The sequence below is a fragment of the Dasypus novemcinctus genome, chromosome 28 (assembly GCF_030445035.2).
Source record: "Dasypus novemcinctus isolate mDasNov1 chromosome 28, mDasNov1.1.hap2, whole genome shotgun sequence".
Classification (NCBI taxonomy): domain Eukaryota; kingdom Metazoa; phylum Chordata; class Mammalia; order Cingulata; family Dasypodidae; genus Dasypus; species Dasypus novemcinctus.
Genome location: NC_080700.1, coordinates 21186732 through 21202695, shown reverse-complemented (window position 1 = coordinate 21202695; position 15964 = coordinate 21186732). Strand labels below are relative to the sequence as shown.

Below are 15964 nucleotides of genomic sequence, written 5' to 3'. Positions count from 1 at the left end.
CCATGGATGGACATACAGTGTCCGGTAACTGTCCCTGCAGCACCACCCAGGACAACTCCAAGTCCTGAAAACACCCTCACATATCATCTCTTCCTCCCACTCCCTACCCCCAGCAGCCACCATGGCCACTTTCTCCACACCAATGCCACATTTTCTTTGATTACTAATCACAATAGTTCATGAATAGAATATCAGTAAGTCCACTCTCATCCATACTCTATTCCTCCATCCTGTGGACCCTGCTTGTGTCCACTCCACATCTATATCAAGAAGGGGCTTAGATTCCACATGGATGCTGGATGCAATTCTCCTGCTTTCAGTTGTAGGCACTCTTCCCTGGTGTGGTGGTTGACCCTCTTCAACTCCATGTTAGCTGAGTGGGGTAAGTCCAATAAACCAGAGTGTAGGAGTTGCAAGTCTGTTGAGGCTTAGGGCCTGGCTATCACATGGTCAGTCCAGAGATTCAGGTCCCCTGGGGATACATTAAACCCCAGCACCAACTACAGTTCCGGTAAAAGTAACAGGAGAGACTTGTGGACAAAGATCACATCTGAGTCCAGCTCCATCACACAGAAACACAAACTCCAAAGTAGGGCCAACTGACATGGCACTGAACTCCATCTGCCATGACCATAGAACCTGCGGGTCTCTGTAGCCCTCAGAAAAACCAATACCTGAGTTTGTATCTACTTTCTCTGTCTCTGGGACTCTGCTGAGGTGTGCATAAGGGCAACCCCTCTGATAACCTCCCAGCTCTTTTTGGAGATTCATAGCCAAATAAACTCATTTGTCCTTTCCATTTCCCTCTTTTATTCAGGTCAAAAAGCATTTTTAACTCCTGGTATTATATGTAGACTGAGATATTCTGCTGGTCCGAGTTGATCCTTTTATTCAAGGTCATTTTCTAGTTACATCATCAGCTGGTACTTGGTAGTAATCCCTCAATGCCAGGGAGGCTCATCCCCAGGAGTCATGTCCCATGCTATGGGTAAAACATGTCTTAATGTTGTTCATTCTGGGTCAAGTTTTCCTGTTACACAGTGTGCCTCTTCAATTTATATACTCAATAATTTTTTTATTTCTTGAAATTTTCTTGAAGTATTTTTATTTCATAAAGTTTTTTTAACTTTCAATTTTCTTTTGGAGAACATATGTTGATTAAATATACATATATATAAAGTATATATACTCTGAAACTTTTACACTCTTAATTTCTTTCTGTTTTATTTGCAATGCTTAGTGCTATCTTGCATTTCTCTTACCATATCTATTCTCCTTTATTTTTATTTTTTTTTATTTATTTTCTCTCCCCTCCCCCCCTGCCCCGCTCCAGTTGTCTGCTCTCTGTGTCCATTCACTGTGTGCTCTTCTGTGACCGCTCCTATCCTTATCAGCAGCAACGGAAATCTGTGTCTCTTTTTGTTGCATCATCTTGTTGCTGTGTCAGCTCTCCGTGTGTGCAGCGCCATTCCTGGGCAGGCTGCACTTTCTTTCGCGCTGGGCGGCTCTCCTTACGGGGCGCACTCCTTGCGCATGGGGCTCCCCTATGCAGGAGACACCCCTGAGTGGCAGGGCACTCCTTGTGCACATCAGCGCTGCACATGGGCCAGCTGCACACGGGTCAAGGAGGCCCGGGGTTTGAACCGGGGGCCTCCCATGTGGTAGGCGGAAGCCCTATCCATTAGGCCAAGTCCACTTCCCTCTATTCTCTTTTATACTGCTTTCAAATTGGTTTTCATTTCTCTGATGCTTTAATTTTTCTTTTTTGTTCTCTCCTGAGCTGGCTTCAACTTCTTCTATTGTCATATATTTTCCCAAGAGCTTTAATTTCTGCTTTAAACTACTATTTAATAGAGATAACTGATTCATTAATATTTTGGACTTGATGGCAGTATATTTATTAAGATTTTCATCTGCTTTGTAATTATTTTTCTGGTCAGTATTCTTCATTTGTCATTTGCTTTTCTAGTTCCTCTCCTCCTATTTTCTTATGAAATATTTGTATAGTCATGTGGGAGTTATTGTTTTTGTCTGGTCTCCATCTTGTAATTCCAGAATTTTGTCCTGCATCAGTCATTATCAGAAAGATTATGAGAAAGGGGAGAGGTCATATTTTTGTCTAATGGACATTCTCTTTTTATCCAGGACTGTACATTATCTGATGCTTTAACTTCTCTTTTTCCCAACAAATAGGTTGACAGTGCAAAGCTGCTCAAAGTAGGGTCTCTTTTCTTCATCCCACTTCTCAAAATATTGCTACTTGAACTTTTCCTGCCAGTTCCTGTTATAGCCTTGCCTTTTTTGCTTCATCTTCAACCATGCAGTGTCCAGAGAAGGAAGCCTTCACCTCCAGTCCTTGCATCCATTCTACTATTCCAAACAGGGGACTGTTGATTATACCCTTCAGGGGATGCATCCTACTTTGGAAAACTGCTTTGTCAAGATTTGCTCCCAAAAGTGCCCTTCCTGGAATTTTCTCCGACTTCTCAGGCTTCACTGCATTTGGCAGCCCTTCCTCATGTATTTATTATCTTTCAGGATTATGGATGTCTCCTAGTTTCAACAATGCCATTGGCAATTTGTTTTCCTCATTCTTTTAACAGCTTTTATGTGATTAGCAAGGGGAGAAAATCTTACTTTTTAAAAATAATTTGGAAATTGCCTTTTTAAAAAAACATTGATAATACATGGAAGCTAGAAGAACTAGGGAAGTAGTTTCCTGATAAAATTAAGATTTTTGTGATACTTTATTCATTCAGTTGTTGTACTGGCATTTAGTGAATGGGTACTACAGATAAAGAACAGTCTTTTGAATTGCAGACAAGTATATGTGGCTCCTGTTTTCCAGGCACTCACAATATAGTAAGGAGATAAAAATGGAAAGATAATTTTCAGTACAAGGCAGCACAAACTAATGCCAAATGAATGTTCTTACAATATGTGCTACAGCGTGTTAGAGGGAGGAAAGCTGTATAAAGTTTTCCTGGGTTAAAATGATTTAAATATTAATCATTTGAATTTGGAGTGCTTACAAAGTAACAAAAATTCTTTTTTCCCCCACAAATTTAGATTTGATTCTTTTGATTAAAGATACCTGAACTTGAATGGCTATCAACTTTTTGTTTTGGTTTGGTTATTTCTGAACATCTAATTCCTCTTTCTAGTTCCTGAGAATCCTTATCAAGCAAACACTGCAGCAGGCGCTCTGCACAAATGACCAGGGCTCCACTGGAATGAGCAATGTGGTCTCTCTCCATTTAAGATCAGGCACTCAGCATGACAACTGATATTTGGAGTGAGTCCCCTGGGAGCACCCATGGCCATGACAATGGAACTGTTTGACCTGGCTACTTTAGACTCTGGGCTCAGAATTTCCAAATGAAGTAGAAGACTTTCTCTTTACTTTGCCTTCACCAACTTGTAATCATTCCAAGCAACTGTTTATAAATGAGTGCATAAGGCAGAGCCTTTTAATAAATGATGACTTGGAAAAGAGAAGGAGTGAACCAGTCATCCTCCCTGTGTCTCCTGGATTCCTGGTGGGCTCAGGGAGCTGTGCAATTGGGAGTAAAAGGAGATTGGAGAGCTGGAATAGTTCCTAGAAACCACTGGTATGATGACAAGGGGAAAAGAAACAAATTATACAAAGAAAAAAAGAGGAGCAGGGTAAGGAAATAGACCAAATCCTAACAAAGTCAAGTTAAGGGAAGGACAATTTTTAAAACTTGGACTAAAGTGATTAATTACTGTTACACATAAAAGAAGCTTCATTTAAAGATAAGTGTTCTAAGATACAGATGGCAAATAAATGCATGCCATGATGGTCAATGTTATGAGTCATTAGAAGACTGTAAATTAAAGCCTCAATAATACTACTACCTCCCAAAATGACTTTAAAAAATACAACGGACCATGTCAAGTGCTAATGAAGATATGAAGCAACTGGATCTCTGATACATGGTTGGTGGGAATACAATATGGTGCAGCCACTTTGGAAAACAGTTTGACAGTTTCTTATATGGCTACACACACACTTTCTTTATGATCCATCAATCTCACTCCTAAATTTTTACCCAAAAGAAATAAAACTATATGTCCCCACAGAGACCTGTACATGAATGTGTATAGTGACTTTATTCATAATCACCAAAAACTGAAAACAACCCAAATGTCCATCAATTGTGAATGGATAAACAAATTGTAGTACAGCCACACATTAGGACACTAGACAGCAATAAAAAGGAACAAAATATTGATACATGCAATAATATGGATGAATCCAAAACACAAAAAGCAATATGCTGTATTATTTCATTTATATAACAATCTGGAAAAGGTAAAACTATAGAGACAGAAATCAAATCAGTGGTTGCTGAGGAAGTGGAGTGGGCAGGGGATTGAAGGGATGTGAAGAAACTTTTGAGGGTGAAAGAAATGTTCACTATTTTGAAGGTGGTAATAATTAAATGATGTGGCAGTTTGATACTGCTTATGAATTCCAAAAAATAGACATTGGATTGTTTGAGAACTGGTCTGGGCATATTAGATTGGATTGGATTCACAGGTTTCACTTTTACTTGATTGAGTTGTGATTAGGGCTTTGATTGGCACATCAGTGGGACAAGTCCCCACCCCCTGGTGGGCAGGGACTCTCAGAGAAAACCACACGGTGGAGCAGATAGTGGAGTTTTTTGAGTTTTGATGTTGGGGTTTTGAGCTGGAGCCTAGGAAGTCAACACACAAGAGAAGAACACAGAGGAATAGGGACAGCTCCACAGACACCACAGAGGCCCTGGGAAAAGAGATGAGTCATTCGCCTGACAGTCTACAGCTGACCTTGGGAAGAGAAGCAAGCCTGAGCCCAGAGAGAATCAAGCCCCAGGGAGAGAGACAAAGCCTAGAGAGGCTGATAACCTATAGTTGATACTGGAAGAGGCTGGGATCATGGAGACTTAAGAGGAAGAGGAAGGCTGGACGTCGGCAGCCATCTTGCTCCAACAGGTGTCAACAGACTTTGGTGAGGGAGGTAACTTGTGCTATATGGCTTGGTATCTGTAAGCTTCTATCCCAAATAAATACCCTTTATAAAAGCCAACCGATTTCTGGTATTTTGCATCAGTACCTCTTTAGCTAACTAATACAAACGACTATATACATTAAAACTCATCAAATTATGTATTTTAGAAAGAGTAAATTTTATAAATCATATCTCAATAAACATGACTTCTTTAAAAAAAGTTTTCTAGGCCTATTTCCTGAAAAGGAATTTGTCATTACAGGAAAAGCACAAATTCTAAAATCAGAGATATGTGGGTTCTTGCCCTGGCCCTGCCACTGTCTGGTTGGGTGATCCATGGAACATCTCTTTATCTCTCTGAACCTCAGCCTTCTCATATGTAAAATGGAGATTATAATGATAACCTGGATCATAGATATGGAAATGCTTGAATATCACACTACAAATATTAGCTTTTGGTTGACTATGAAATTAATGCCCAAAGGGGTCAATGGAATTGCTGAATTTTATACAATTAGAAAGGGCTAAGAACAGGATTAAACTCAGGTCTTCTAACTTCCTGTCCACTGCTCCTTCCTCTAGTTGACTTTTTTCCAGTACTCATCTAGGAAAAGCATAACTTTCCTTCCTTACTTAGGCTACTCAAGCCATCCCATTTTACGCACTCCATATATAATCGTCCAACCTTTGCTCTGATGCCCAATCCCAACTCTTTGAGCATGTGTTTTTCTCATACCTGGGAAGGAAATACTCGGCCACTTGAGGTACATCCGCTCCCCTGAACATACGTTTTTAAGAGTGCCGCTCAATGTTGTTGGTGGCCTCCTGATTAAAGGCTTCTGGAAATTTGGGTCCTCATGAATTCTGGCTGACACACAGCTGTTTCAATGCCTATCCCATCTTTCGTACACTCACCTGATGAACGTAGGGTACAACTCAGCATTCACTAAACAGACCATTTCAAACACAATGGTGATCCCCATTCGGCCAATACAAGCTACTGTGATTTTTAGCCAGTGTAGATCTGGAGAAGAAACACAAAGAGGACTTGGAGGATGGACGTGGACTGTGCTTACCGATTTACGCCAAGGGGCCATCCACGTCTGTCCAGGGTTGGACTTTGAGTTTGGACGGGCCTGAATGATGGCTGTATCTAAACCTTTCATGATTGGATAAGTAAGCTGAGTCCCAGAGAGCCGGTGGGATTGTTAATGACCCACTAGGGAAGGCTCCATTGTCCAGTAGAAAGAATACAGTTTTCAAATCTGCCCCCTGCCAGCTGTGTATACTTGGGTAAGTTTTGTGCCTTGGTTTTCTCAGCTGGAAAATGGGAATAACTATACACAGTGTATAGGTTGTGGTGGGAAGTAGAGATCATCTATGCCTAATGTCCCTCATGACTGCTCCATCAACATTGGCTTTTTAAGTATTCTACAGTATTATAGTTGTTAGCACAGGGCCTGGAATATGGGAGGCACTCAAAAAGTGTCATTCCTTTAGGCATAGAAGTCCTGGAACTAATATCCTGGATTTCTAATCTAAGGTTCATTTCCCAACATATTTTAAACCCAAACATCTTTCATAATAGACTCAAGATGTGCATCGTGGATGCAAACCCTTGTTATACCCTAGCAGACCACTAACAGGTTCTTGATTACCTGATGGTCCAGGAAGACCTCTCCCTATTGGGGGGTGACCAAAGAATGGGGGCTTAACCAGAAAGAGCCATAGAGCCTTAAGAACCATCATTATGTACTTCACTTGGATTACCCCAAACATGCAAATGCAAGTTGCTCCTGGCTGGGAACCCACGGGCTCTCTAATAAAGCCCTGGAGTCACAGACGTGACATCACCTTGACCTTCTCCCCCAACACCGGCAACCTGTGGAAGACCTGATTCATTCGATTCACCCATTTGAGGTTTCAAATAAGAGTGGGCTCAGTTTCCCTAGGAACCACCTCACCCTGGTGGGTTCAATACAGTTTCTTCCAGGCTCTGAGAAGCTGAAGCTCAGCCTTTAGTTAAGAACTAGAACCCCATCACCAGCCGCTCCTCAAAGAAGAAAGATGCGAATCCCGACAGGGAGGTCCTTGTGCGTAGATTCCGGAGTCTTTAATGGAACAGCCTCCCTGGCCTCAGGCAGCTGACCCTTCCTCCACTCTGGCACCCCGGGTCACTCTATAGAGCAGCTGATGGGTCCATTTAAAACTCAGAACACCTCACTCCCCTGCCAAAACCACCAAAGGTTTCCTATCGCAGATGGAACAGAACCAAGACCTCTGTCTTCTCACTAATTCCCTGGCTCACCAAATTCCAGTCCCACTGGATTCAAGCTGCTCCTGGGACGCCAAGCTCTCCTCCACCTCTGGTTTTTCACACATGCCCTTCCCACTGCCTGGAACGCTGCCCCCCAGGTACTTTCATGCCTTGTCCTCACTTCTCCCAGGTCTCAGCTCAATGGCTCCACCTTAGACAAGCCTGCCCTGAAGCCCCTAATGAAGAATCAACATCATCATCACTCTATCCAAGCTCTTCTTCCCTCTAAAACGTCAGCTCCGCCAGGGCAGGAACGCCACCCGCTTTGCTCGCTGCTGAAACCCTAGTGCCTACTGAGTGCCTGCCACAGAGAAGGCACTCAGAATAGTTCCAGGATGACGGAATGAATGATTGTCATGTAACTGTGACAAGGACCAAGACAGAGGCACGTGCTATAGAGCTGGTCAGCCCCCTAGAGAGGGGGGTGTCCCAGAGGAGACTGTGCTTGAGTCCTGCCAAGGAGATGGAAGAGTAAACTCAAGATAGCAGTCTCCTCTGTACCTAGTGTTGGTGCTTAAAAAAATAAGCCCATTCACTGCCTATTCATTACACATTGCCCATTCATTATGTATTAGTCAGGACTCCAATGGCCCACCAAAAAAAGAAGCAGGAAACTGAGGAAGAAAATGGATCAATCTATTTCAGATACACTGAGCCCCTTTTCCTGTCTGCTTTGTTCTCTCCCCATGAAAAGAAGGTGAAGAAAACCGAGATTTCTTTTTCCATCTCTTTCTATTTCCGGCCTTATCTACACAGCCTGGTTCTTGAGACTATGAATTTCATGGGGCATTTTCCACAATTCCGTGCACAAATGCCAGAAAGACTTGCCAAACCAACAGGCACAGAGCGCAAACAATAAAAACAGAAAATAGCAAATCCACCTTAGTATTTATTGAACATTTCCCAAAACAAAGGGTGCAAGAGGAAATTTATTTACCCAAATTAAAACTGACACACACACAAAACTTCTGCTTTGATTTTATCTTGGATTTTACAAGAAAAAAAATTATAATTCTTATGAATTATAGATGAAAGTACAAATTCACCAGAAAGGCTAATCATAAAAAGACTAGAAATATCAAGTGTTGGCGAGGAACTCTCATGCATTGCTGGTGGAGGATAAACTGGCATAACCTTTCTGGAAAGCTGTTTGGCACTATCTTCTAAAGCAAAACATGTCTACCCTCTGGCCAGACAATTGAACCCCTAGATTCAAACCCAAGGGAGATACTTTTTTTGAGCTCACATCCCAATAGGCAAATCCTGGAAACAATGCAAGTGTCAATCAACAAGTAAAATGGATAAATAGTGTTATATTCATACAAGGAAACTGTTGCAATAATGAAAAAGCACAAATCTCTTTAGATCGTGTAACAAATGGATGAATCTCACAGACTCATGAAGACAAACCAATAAAAAGAGTACAGTCTCTATGAAGTTCAAGAACAGTCAAAATTAATCTGTGGTGACAGATACCAGAGTAGAATTTAACCTGCTCAGAGGTGGTGGGTATTGATAGTGAAAGAATGAGAGCCTTCCAAAGTGTTGGAAATGTTCTATATTTTTACCTAGGTGGCAGTACCCAGGTAAAAATATCCATCAAGTTGTACACTTACAGTTTGGCCATTGTATGTATGTGATGCTTCGATTTAAATTTTTAAAAATAATAATTGTAGGCTAAGGCAACATACTGTTGTCGTTCTTGTTCCAGAAGCTTATCCAAGAGTTAACGCACTATTCCCAGAATTCAATTACCTAGGAAAGGATAAAAATGGACAACTCACCATGGGAGACAAAAATCATGATGAAGCAGGCTGCCCCTGCCACGAGGTTTGATATGGCCAGTGGGTAGCGGCGGCCAACGCGGTCAATGGTGACGAGGATGAGGAAGGATGCCGGAAATTCAACCAGAGCGGAGTAGAGGAAATCCAGGTAGAGGTTCTCCCCGGTGGCACCCACGTGCATGATGAGACCCTGATAGAGCACAGAGCTCGTGAACCTGAGCAAAGACAGGAATCCCAGTCAAAGGTGAGCTCTGATGAGAGAAAGGCAGGATCCCAACCAACTAGCAGTCTAGAGAGCCAAAGACTGAGAAAAAGGAAAAACCAGGAAGGGCGTCCTAGAAGGGCACTCAATGAGAAATTCCTTTCACAATTTACATGAGAGTCTGACCTACAGTGTGTACCCAGGTTTCCTAGAGATGGCAAATCATGACCGCTACAATTCATTCCATCCTTATGTGCCCGGGACTACCCTGAGCCCTGAGCACACGTGGCCACATCAAATGTTCCAGTCGTTCCACTGGACCTACAAGGAGGAAGGCGGCAGAGTGCAGAAGGTGAGTGAGCAGGTTCAGGCAACACAGTGCCTGTGTCCCCACTGCTTTACTAGCTGTGTGACCTTCAGTAAGTTTCCTAACCTGTGCCTTGATTTCCTCATCTGTAAATGGGAATAATAATTATTATTATTCAGTTCATCATGAATAATCAATGAGCTAGTGGATTTAAAAAGTGTTCAGTATCATGGACTTTAATAGTGCACATGTAAAATGTGCCATCATCAGTTATAACAAATATTCCACACCCACGCAAGGTGATGGCAGTAGGTATTTTATATACGATTGTTCCGTAAACCCACAACTTCTCCAATTTAAAAATAAATAAATAAGTGTGCTCAGTATAGTTCCTGGCACATAGTAAGCACTCAATAAAAATGAGCTTTCCAAAGTGCCAGACTTTCCGGTCCCACCATGTCACACTGTCTTTCATGGGTAGTGTTCTCTTATTCTTATTCACGTACATCCCACCACATGAGCCATCCATCCACACCTATGGAACGTATAACTGTCTTAACAGAACATGGCTCCCAAACAGATGGGGACCAGCTAAATTGCTCTCACCCAAGTCACAATCTGGAGAGTCACTTTGCCTATTGGTGTGTACATTCTGAGAAGAGATTTTGGTCAATAAGAAATGACTGTCTTGGAGTGGACACGGCTCAAGCAGTTGAGCACCTGCCTCCCATATGGGAGGTCCCAGGTTCGGTTCCTGGTGCCTCCTGAAAAATCAAAGACAAACTAAAAAACCAACTCAGGGAAGCCAATGTGGCTCAGTGGTTGAGCACTGGCTTCCCACATATGAGGTCCCAGGTTCAATACCCGGCCCCCAGGACCTAAAAAAAAAGGAATTGATAATTGGTTTTTTGACAGGAAAATAAAGGCCAACAAATGTGCAGGGCTGCTGTCTTTTGGTAGACCTATGAATTGCATGTACATATTAAAAACGGGGAAGCGGATATGGCTCAAGTATATGGGCACCTGCCTACCATATAGGAGGTCCTAGGTTCAGTTCCAGGAGCCTCCTAAAGAAGGCAAACAAGACAGCAAGCTGACATGATGGGCTGACGAGATGGGCTGGTGAGGAGAGCTGATGCAATGAAAAGACACAACGGGGAAACACCATGAGAGCTACAACAAGCAGGAGCAGAGATGGCTCGAGCCATTGGGTGCCTCCTCCCATATGAGAGGTCCCAGGTTTGGGTCCCTGTGCCTCCCAAAAAGAAGACAAGCACACAATGAACAGACACAGAGAGCAGACAGCAAGCCCAAGCAACAAGGGAGGCGGGGAGAAACAAACAATTTTTTAAAAAGAATAGTAAAAATAAGTTACGATTGCTGAGCATTTCCTGTATCCATGTCAAAAACTCTTCTAAGCCCTTTACATGTATGATCTCATTAACTCTCCCAAGATGCCTATGAGGTGGGTATTATTATTTCCCTATTTGCTGATCAGGAAACTGAGTCACAGGGAGATTAAGAAACTTTCTGCATACAACCCCCAGATATTGGTTCCTTTGAGGGCTAAAGAGACCCATGGGAGTTATGGTCATGGCCGATGGGGTTAACTACCAGGGCAGATGGCCCCTCTTTGGAAATGGTGTTTATGTGTGATGAATCTGGACTCAGATGGGATCTCCCTTCATAAGACTTTCATGCTAATGTGCTGGAGGTGCAGTTAATGTTGGGGTTTAAGATATATTTAGGGGATTTGAATCTCTGGACTGACAATGTGATAGCCAGATCCTGAGCCTCAACAGACTCCAGCACCTACAATCTGATTTATTGGACTTACCACACTCAGCTAAGATGGAGTTGAAGAAGGACAACCACCACACCATGGAGCCTAGAGTGATTACAACTGAAAATGGGAGGATTGCATCCAGCATCCAGGTGGAATCTGAGCCTCCTCTTGACATAGAGGTGCAATGGACACAACCAATCCAATGTCCACATAGAAGAGGTGGCATTGGATTGGGAAAAGTGGACATAATGGACAAAGGGTATGGGGAAAGGCAGGAAGAGATGAGAGGTGGAGGCGTTTTCGGGACATGGAGCTGCCCTGGATGGTGCTTCAGAGGTAATCACCGGACATTGTAAATCCTCACAGGGCCCACTTGATGGAATAGAGGAGAGTATGGGCCATGATGTGAACCAATGTATATGAGGTGCAGAGGTGCCCAAAGATGTACTTACCAAATCCAATGGATGTGTCATGATGATGGGAACGAGTGTTGTTGGGGGGGGAGAGAGGGGGGGTGGGGGGGTGGGGTTGAATGGGACCTCACATATATATTTTTAATGTAATATTATTACAAAGTCAATAAAAAATAAAAAAATTTAAAAAAATTAAAAAAAAAAAAAAAAAAAGAAACTTTCTGCAGGTCACACAGTCAGGAAGTGGTGACACAGGTAAAGGTGTTCAGGGGCTGGAACAGGTGGAATAAAATGTTGAATCAATAGAAAGCCCCCCAGGTACATGACGGGAGGGGGATGCTGTGTGCAGCTGTGCAACTCTGCAAGATGTCGGCGGGGTACTCGGAGTGTAGGCGGGTACAGAGATGGTGAGTGTCAAGGCAAGGGGAGATTATGGTGAGCCCTGTGTGCTAAAAGAATTTGGGATGGATTCTGTAGAAGGGTGGTTATTCATTCAACCTTCAACAAATATTTGTTGGCATGACTTCAAACGCTTTGTCCCGGTAAAACCTTGTGCTGGAGTGGAAATAAGTAAAATAAGTAAAACCAGTGAGCAGAGCTGCTCCACTGAATTGGGAATATCCAAGGTCTAGCTGCCCAGTCCCAAGGTCTTGGGAGAGTAATTTTAATACCATCTTTACATTGAGGACTAAGTCCTTTTGTTGATGGGTTGACTCAGTATCCTCTGAGAAACTAAGGGTATGGGGTTTCTTCTCATAATAGCTGTAGGGAGGAGAGATGGGTCATTCCCTGGTGTGGATGCAGATCCCTGGGGGGATGTGGAATTTTTGCAAGATGTATGTGACTGGATTTATTTATATGTGCAGATGAATTTTCCAATCAATGGGTAATGAGAGCACGGGTACTCTCAAGTAGGGTCTAAAGACTTTTAGGTGCAAGAATAGGACTTTCAGCCTTAAAAAACTCTGGGAGCCATTGAAACCTCATCCAACTTCTGACATTAAATCTAGACTTGGCTAATTCCCGAAGAGAAACTGCACGGAACTTGAGGAAACCTTAGAAACCCTTGATCATAGTTCACTCATCTTGCTGATGCTCTCTCACATCTAACAAATATACTATCATGAAGCCTTTCCCCATCATTCAATCCTCAAGGGAATACAAAGTAAATGAGTGTCTTTCTAAGACACTATTTGAACACCCTAAAATGAATTTTTTAATTCCTTTCCAGTCTTCCCTCCTTCCTCCTGAATCTTGCCAATGTCTCCAGTTCGCTCCCCAGTGTTCGGGCCAGCATGGAGATTCCTGCCCTGGAAATTCCGAGGAAACGCTCCTTACCATAAGTACATCAAGATGAAAGTGTGCTTCCTCAGTTGTGATGTGCGAAACAGGTCTGCGAAGGAAGGGCTCAACTTCTCGGTGACATCCTTTTCAAGAGAGAGCATCTGGGAGAGTCAAAGCAGCTGACTTACCAAAGCTGCCGTGATCAGAAAGATGGCTCAGAGAGCCACTGGCCACGGCCGGGCTTGGCGCCCCTGATGGACTTACCCCTCCAAGAGCTGTCCTGCTTTCCAAGGCAACCCCAGACAACACTTTCTAAACCACGAACCCAAACAAAAATGCAGTTCCTGCCCCACACCCCATGGGAGAAATTCTTCCCTCCATGCCTCACCTTTAAATTAGCAGGAGGCGGTTTCCCATTCTTTTGGGCGATGTGGTTCATTATCTTTATGGCTTGAGGGTTTCTCTTTTGCGATAACAGCCATCGGGGAGACTCCGGCAAACACCTGCGGGCACAGGTAAGTGGCATTTCCCCCAGAACGCACCTGACTGTAAGCCCTGATCAGAGTGAGGCTGTTGCCCAGAGCAGTGCACCTTCTTTCAGTTGAAACTAGAATTCCTCGAGCCACACGTGGGCATGGACCTGGGGTATTTGTGCGCTGGTCCCAGAGACAGCCCACACAGGGGCACCCTGGTAAAGGAAGGGCAGCACCTGCTCTTAGCACCACCCTCTAGAAAGAACGGCTGAAGGGGGATCTTTCTCTCCTGGAAGCTGGCAGCCCTTCTCCTGTTGGGAAAATACTCGGATATAGTATGTGCTCCACATAACTCCCCTCCCTGCGGTAAAGTGCGTTCAAGGCCTGTTGAACAGTTCTCCATCTATTTTCAAAACAAAATAAAGTGCACTCATTTCCCTTGAAAATCAAATATACACCATGCTGTCCATTTCGAAGGGAGTAAGGATGTCACCACTCAAAGACGGAGAATCACTAGAATAAGGGTCTTCTCAAAACTCACAGGCGGGGCTCTCTCCCTGCCTGGACCACCAAGGCTTAGCCAAGTTCCCATCTGCCCCTGGAGAGCCCCTGGTTTCAAAGCAGGTTCACCCGGAGTAGAAATGCACAGCTCTGACAGGTCAGCTTGGGAGTGGAGACATTAGGTCCTCGTCAGTGTCACTAACAGGCAGGGTTGCCCTCAGCAAGACTGTAATGAAAGGTACATGGACAAGATGGTTCTCACCACAGTCCTCTCTGCCACCACCTCTTCCTCCCACCCATGGGAAAAAAGTGATCCGCCAAGTAGCTGATCCCTTCAGACCCTGGGAAGTGCTGACAGTCAAGGAGACTCCTACCCCGCTGGGATTTGTGTTGTCTCTGTGTTGTCTCTGTGTGCACAGAAGCCCTTTCATTCGTTCATTCACTCGACAATGAGCAAATCCTTACTGTACGGTGAGGCTGTGTGAGAGGCATTTCCAGAGCCTTGCTAATTAAACAAACATCATGGTTTAAAAAAAAAAAAAAAGGAAAAAAGGAAGACGAGGAGGAGGGGAAGAGAAAGCAGATAAGAAGGAGAGCGGAAGGGAAGGACAGGGACGGTGGCACAACTCTGTGAACGTAATTAACAGCACTGAAAGCTATAGCTGAATATGGTTAAAAGGGGAAATGTTAGGTTGTATGTATCACAATAGAATAAAAATTAATTTTAAAAAAGAATCCATGGAACTGCACAGTGCAGTGATTCCTAAATTAAACCATGGACTAGAGTTAACAGCACAATCATAAAAATGTGCTTTCATTAACTGTGCTAAACGTGCCACCCCCATGCAAGGTGTTAATAAAAGGGGGCAGATTGGGAATCCTGTATTTTACACATGATTGGTCTGTAAACCCACATCGTCTCTAAGAAGGAAAAAAAGAGATAATGATAATACAAGTTTTTAAAAGAAATAAATAAAATAAAAAGGAAATAGGAGAAATTCACATACATAAAAAAATAGTACAATTATAAAAATGTTCTTTTGTTGATTGCAGCAAATGTACCACACTAATGCAAATGTAATGTAATGCAGGGTAGTTTATGGGAACTCTGTATTTGATGCATGGTTTTTCTGTAAACCAACAACTTCTCTAATAAAAAAAGAAAATAATAATAATAAATAATACTTTTTAAATTTTTTTAAGAAATAAAAAGGAGGAATTTACACAGAAAAAAATGTGATTATAAAAATGTTTCTTTATCAATTACAGCAAATTACCACACTAGTGTAATAGGGCAGGATATGGGAATGCTGTATTTGATGCATGATTTTTCTGTAAACCTACAACTTCTCTAATATAAATACATAAATGATAGATGATAGATGATGATGATGGATAGATAGATGGACGGATGGATGGATGGATGGACGGACAGACGGATGGATGGATAGACAGATGGATAGATAGATAGATAGATAGATAGATAGATAGATAGATAGATAGATAGATAGATAGATAGATAGATAGATAGATAGATAGATAGACGGATAGGTAGATAGATGGATGGACAGATAGATAGAAGCCATCAAAGGGGGGCACTGTCTGACAATGCCAGCCGTGCACAGGGATGATTTTGGGGGACAGCCATTGATCGCAGTGTTGTGATTAAACTACCACGTATTGAATCACTTCTATGTATAAGGCATGTTACATGGATGATCTCCAAGACTTCCTGAGCCCCCTGAGCCCCCCACGGGGAGCCACTCTGAGCGATACTGAGCTGCCGTATGGCAGATCTCTGTGCCCATCAGCCCCAGCTTTGTATTTCGGGAGGGCACCTGTGCCAGACTTTAGGATGGAGAATCGGCTCCTGCTCACTC

General features: G+C 43.0%; 1 protein-coding gene across 3 annotated transcripts in view; it reads right to left on the bottom strand.

Moving 5' to 3' along the window:
* SLC22A1 (solute carrier family 22 member 1) overlaps positions 1-15964 on the bottom strand; it is a 44031-nt gene that overhangs the window by 10360 nt on the left and 17707 nt on the right. For 2 of the 3 annotated variants that reach the window (XM_058289641.2, XM_058289640.2), the window contains exons 5-8: positions 13499-13613; positions 13165-13271; positions 9119-9333; positions 5933-6041 (exon numbers count right to left, since the gene is read on the bottom strand). In XM_058289641.2, the coding sequence (XP_058145624.1) occupies positions 5933-6041; positions 9119-9333; positions 13165-13271; positions 13499-13613 (546 nt within the window). The remainder of the gene's footprint in view (positions 1-5932; positions 6042-9118; positions 9334-13164; positions 13272-13498; positions 13614-15964) is intronic. The other variant, XM_058289642.2, reaches the window with a different exon arrangement.